The sequence below is a fragment of the Platichthys flesus genome, chromosome 5, assembly GCF_949316205.1.
Source record: "Platichthys flesus chromosome 5, fPlaFle2.1, whole genome shotgun sequence".
Lineage (NCBI taxonomy): Eukaryota > Metazoa > Chordata > Actinopteri > Pleuronectiformes > Pleuronectidae > Platichthys > Platichthys flesus.
In genome coordinates this window covers 25001243-25006223 of record NC_084949.1, presented here as the reverse complement: position 1 = coordinate 25006223, position 4981 = coordinate 25001243, and the positions used below count along the sequence as shown (strand labels likewise).

Genomic DNA, 4981 nt, shown 5'->3' with positions numbered 1-4981 from the left:
ATGAGTCTATTTACTAAATCAGTGTCTAGAGATTCTAGACACTTAATCAAAAATAATTTCATGTTTATGTATGGGGCGGTGTGGCCTAGGGGGTAGAGTGGTTGTTCTCCAAGCATGCCGAAGTGTCCTTGGCAAGATACTGAACCCCTAAAAAAAAAAAAAAAAAGTACTAATTGTAAGTCGCTTTGGACAAAAGCGTCAGCCAAATGACATGCAATGTAATGTATTAAATAAAGTCTGTTTAAACCGAATCCATCTATCCCGGACTTTCGACTTCCTGAACCCTTCAAAGTGGAACCCAATCTGTTTTAATAAGGCCCATCGATGGGGATTGACAAACTCAAATCAGAAAACCATTTAAACCACCTTAGCCATGAGCTTTATTGACACCAATATACAACTCAACACAATATATAAAAACAGCAGAACCAAACGTCCCAAACGTCCCTTGAGCAGCTTTAATTCCCAGGTCAGGTCCACCTCGTAGAAAAACCAGCTAGAGGTGAGACAAGAGGGGAACAAAGAGCAGGAGCACATACAGACTAATATAAACTTAGTGAGTCGCTCACCTCATTTCCAACATTTTTTAAAGGACTCCTCAGTAGTTTGTTTTATCGCTATCATTTCAAGAACATACATTAGTGTGCAAAACTAAACGAAAAATAATAACCTGTGTCAGTGGCCAATGGCTTCTTTCACTTAAAAGGTTACCTGAGAGTTAATAATTGTAATATTCAACATTTCTTCCCAAAAATGTACCAATTGCAACATTTGTGCAGCATCATTGCATAAAACGTAATAAAAAAATGTATAGTGCATACAACTACAGGATAAACAATACAGAAACAATACAGGATAAACAATACAGAAACCCTGATTACATTTCCACTTCCACCCATTTCTATCAGAAACAAAACTGTACCAAATACACAGATCCTTCATAAGGTTTTTTGGGAGTTTTAAATTCAACAAATTAAATAAATGCTCATATTTATTCCATGCAGTTGTTCAGAAACTACTGTATTGACTCACAATTTGCTCGTTCACATTCTGAACTAGGGTAAAATAATTCTCCAAATAAGTACAATTCCCAGAACTCTGTCACCCGGCCCATTCAAGTCAAATGATTTCTCTCTATTTGTAGTAGTCAGTGTCCTAACAAGGTGGCTCAGGCCTTTTCAAGTCTGTCCAGTAATTTATCAACTGTTCTGCAGAACCAAGGATGTAGGTGATGATCTGTGAAAATTCGCAGCGGTCGTATTTCGCGATATAGGCCTTGAACTGGGAGGGATTTGGTGGAGACGTGGGTTCAAGTCCTAGCTTTTTCATGCACATGCCAATGTAGGCGTCCTCTATGTTAAAGGGCTTTATTGATATTGAGATGTCCACAAATTTCCTTGGAAGATCATTGGAGAAGACGTATCCCATGCCCAGGGTGTAGGTCGGGTACGAGGGGTCTGGGAACATCTCCTCAGAGACATACCACTTGGAGTCCAATGAACGGACAACTGGCCTGTTCCACATAAGCATCCCTGTCAGGTAGTTCTCCGTGGGTATACCGGGCCTACTCAGCATAATCACCAGATTGTCAATGTTCAAGAACATGTCTGAGTCAATTTTCATGCCGTACGCTGCTGTAGGGCAGAAGGTAGCCAGCCAGTCCATGATCACCATGGTTTTGATTGTCAGATTGAGGTAGGTGTCCATGAAGTTACTCTGGATCAGGTCGTGGTGCTGAAGGTTCTCCTGTTGTAGCTTCTCTTGCTGCTGCACATCATCTTCTTTAGAGAGTCCAAGCATGAAGAGAGTTACCACCACTTCCCCCTGAACCAGGCTGAGGTTTCCCCATGTCTGCCGGATGGAATCCCGGGCTTGTACGTTACCTGGTGCTACTGGAACCAGCAGGATCAGGAAAGGGGTTTTGGTTTTGCACACCTCTGGGTTATTCATAATGAAGTGGTAGTTGCGTGCGTAGGCTTGGTGGTACAAAGTTCCTGTAGGTGCTGCAGTAGGAAGTGTTGTAGGAAGTGTTGTAGGAATTCCAGTGTGGGATTGGGGGGTTTCTTCGATTTTACTGAGATTGTCTGTTGGGCTTAGATGAATTTTGTCAGAAAACCGAGCCGCAAGCAGATTGGTCCAATTAAAGAGCCTGTTGTAATGCCCTTCTAGTGGAGAGGTGCTCCATGTCAGAGAGCCACTGTACAGAGTGTAGCACAAGATGAGGAACACCAGGCCGAGCAGGATCTTGAACCAGAGGTGAAACAAAGGTTTCTTCCGAGGAGCCAGGATCTCCACAACCTGACTGTAAAGAGGAGAGAGACACAGATAAGACTCTAACATTACACAGACCAACCATATAAACAGCTGCACAGGGAACGTGCTGGGAAATATGTCTGAAATCAAAATCACAATAATGTTTTTAACCTAATATAAACCATAGACATATGATGATGAACACGCTAAATATACATTTCTCACAGATGGTGTCAGTCACTTCAGGTACTTCTTATCACACTGATTATGTTCAAGTTAATTGACTTAAACATAGTGAAACATAATGATTGACAGCTGTTATGTATTGACGTATGACTTCAGGCCATACATAGTTTAATAACAAAAAATATTTCTATACAAAAGGATTCTATTGACTTGCAAACATGCCACAATTTTTCACACTGCTACTGACTGATCTTGAATTCTATGTTATCATAGATGAATTACTTGAAAGGTGAATCAACATAAGGTTTTTCATTTCATTTATTTATTTATTTTATAGGAACAATCTCATTAATCAACAACAAAATAACAGTAAATGAGCCGGAGTTAACGTGAATCTAAGTGAACATTAGTGCCCAATTTTCAAAGGATTTTCTTGAGGCTGTCACGACTGCTGAGTCATTTAACCCAAAAAGTAAAAAATAAGGAAGTCTTTCAAACGGGAGAGAGAGAGAGAGAGAGAGAGAGAGAGAGAGAGAGAGAGAGAGAGAGAGAGAGAGAGAGAGAGAGAGAGAGAGAGAGAGAGAGACCGAGACCGAGACCGAGAGGCCGAGGGAGGCCGAGGGAGGCCGAGAGAGACTCAGAGGGGGAGAGAGAGACACTGAGAGAGAGCGAGAGAGAGAGAGAGAGAGACAGGAGAGAGAGAGAGAGCACCCTCCATTAAACACTGGGGCCGAGAGTTGGGATGTGTAACAATGACCATTGCAGCAGCTGGTCAGTTACAGACAGATACTAAAAACGCTGGTGACGTAATGTGCCCGTTCATCTGAGACCTGCAACCGACAGAGACAACGACTGATGATGATAAGTTCAAACTCTCTCCATGATAATACAAGTGAAGGGTCGTAACCAGAGAGCTGTCACATTTAGTTAAATCCTCTTACAGAGAGATAATTACTGTGGTCAACTAATTGTTTTATCAACTCGTTGGCATTATAGATTCTACACTCAGTTATGTCATAAAGTCTCTCTGGTCTGTGTGTGTGTGTGTTTTAGAAGAATATAAATCGGAATGAGAGAAAAACTGTAGAGACAGATACATATTTTTATAAATAAAAAATATAAATGGTTTAGAAATAATAAAAAAAGGGGCATTAATGTCCTGAACGAGCTTAAATGATTGAAATCGATATAATAAAGAAACAGTACAACAACCGTGTGGATGCTGAATCAGCACCTAATGATCACTCAACATTAATCGTCATCTGAAAGGTTTTAGTGTCTAAACTAAATCCAAGTGATCAGGACTCAACGTTTTACTTTGAAGGAAGAGAGAAGTTCTTACCTTTTCAGACCATCAGCACCTGAGACACCTCTTCCATTCCCCATGGCTCCCGTTAGCCTTGCTTCCCTCCCTCCCTATTCCCTTAATTCGTCCTTATTTTTGTGAACTCTGCTTGAGCCATTAAATCCAGGTGGTCCAGTCGTGTGGCTACGCGCACATCCTTCTCCCTGTAGCGACTCACTAAGAGAGAGGGGGAGGATGAGGAAGGAGCAGAAGCAGAAATGGGGGAGGAGGAGTGTGTGACATAAAACTCTGCGACCTCTGACGACTGTGGAAACAGGTAGGACGAGTGCTTCCCGAGCTTACCTGGTATATCACAGTGACAAACAGAGTCACCAGAGAAGAGAACTTCAGGTGTGTGCTTCTGCTTTAAATCGAAACTACCTCAGATCTCACCCCATGATACCTGGAGGTTTCTATTTCAACAGAAAGTAGTTGTGGCGGGGGGTGGGTGGGTGGGTGGGTGGGGGGGGTGGGGTCACACAATAGACCTAAACTGTGTAAAATCTTCGGTTTGAGTGAACTTTGTATCTATTAAACTCTTCTATGAGCCAGCAATGACAAACCCTTGATAAAACATTTCACACATCCAATGAAGGTCAGTTATTTTGTTATGACAAAATGCATGAGCCAATCAGTGATAACAGTTATAGTGCGACTATAACACTATAGTTTCATTACCTCGAATCCTGTAAATCATTTATGGTTTTTATGGCCCATCTGACAGCTGACCACTATTGACACTGAACCAGCCTGTGTGTGTCGAAGCGGCGGCTCCATCAGGGTCACAGTGCTGAGACGATTCTACTTCAGTTGAAGTCAATCTGTCAAACAGTTTCCTTACCTGTGAGCATTAATGCCCCGCCTAACAACGGCACCACGTGATAGCAGACATACGTTTGCAGATCTCCAAGACACAGATATGTAAGACAAACGTGCCTACCATCCCTGGTCTCCCAGCTACAGGTTCTATGTTGATTCAAACACGGATTAAGCTCTTGAAAACGCTCATGGGAGAAAGAGAGACACAATATAAAAGATAAGAATCCAGTTCAACAAGTTTCACGTTTAAAGAGGATGGCGCTCAATAATCCGGTTTTCACTGACTGCAAATAAGGTCATATTCTGGATAGGCTGTTTCTGCTCGTCAAGTGGTGTTCAGGTGTTTCGCTGTTAAACACAACAGGAGACAGAAGCAGA

At 42.1% G+C, this 4981-nt stretch overlaps 1 protein-coding gene across 1 annotated transcript; it reads right to left on the bottom strand.

The window, feature by feature from the left end:
• Window positions 1-367: 367 nt before the first annotated feature.
• LOC133953217 (beta-1,3-galactosyltransferase 2-like) lies at window positions 368-3996 on the bottom strand. The gene is made up of 2 exons (XM_062387032.1): window positions 3782-3996; window positions 368-2302 (listed from the first exon to the last, which is right to left on the bottom strand). Exons 1-2 carry the CDS (start codon window positions 3823-3825, stop codon window positions 1156-1158), a joined length of 1191 nt encoding a protein of 396 aa, XP_062243016.1. The 5' UTR covers window positions 3826-3996; the 3' UTR covers window positions 368-1155.
• Window positions 3997-4981: the final 985 nt, after the last annotated feature.

What these genes read in the sequence shown, in the direction of transcription:
- LOC133953217 (XM_062387032.1), bottom strand. Translation starts at nt 3,825, where the DNA reads ATGGGGAATGGAAGAGGTGTCTCAGGTGCTGATGGTCTGAAAAG. An exon ending in GGTGCTGATGGTCTGAAAAG is followed by an intron (nt 2,303 to 3,781) that starts GTAAGAACTTCT and finishes TCCTCTTTACAG; the next exon opens with TCAGGTTGTGGAGATCCTGG.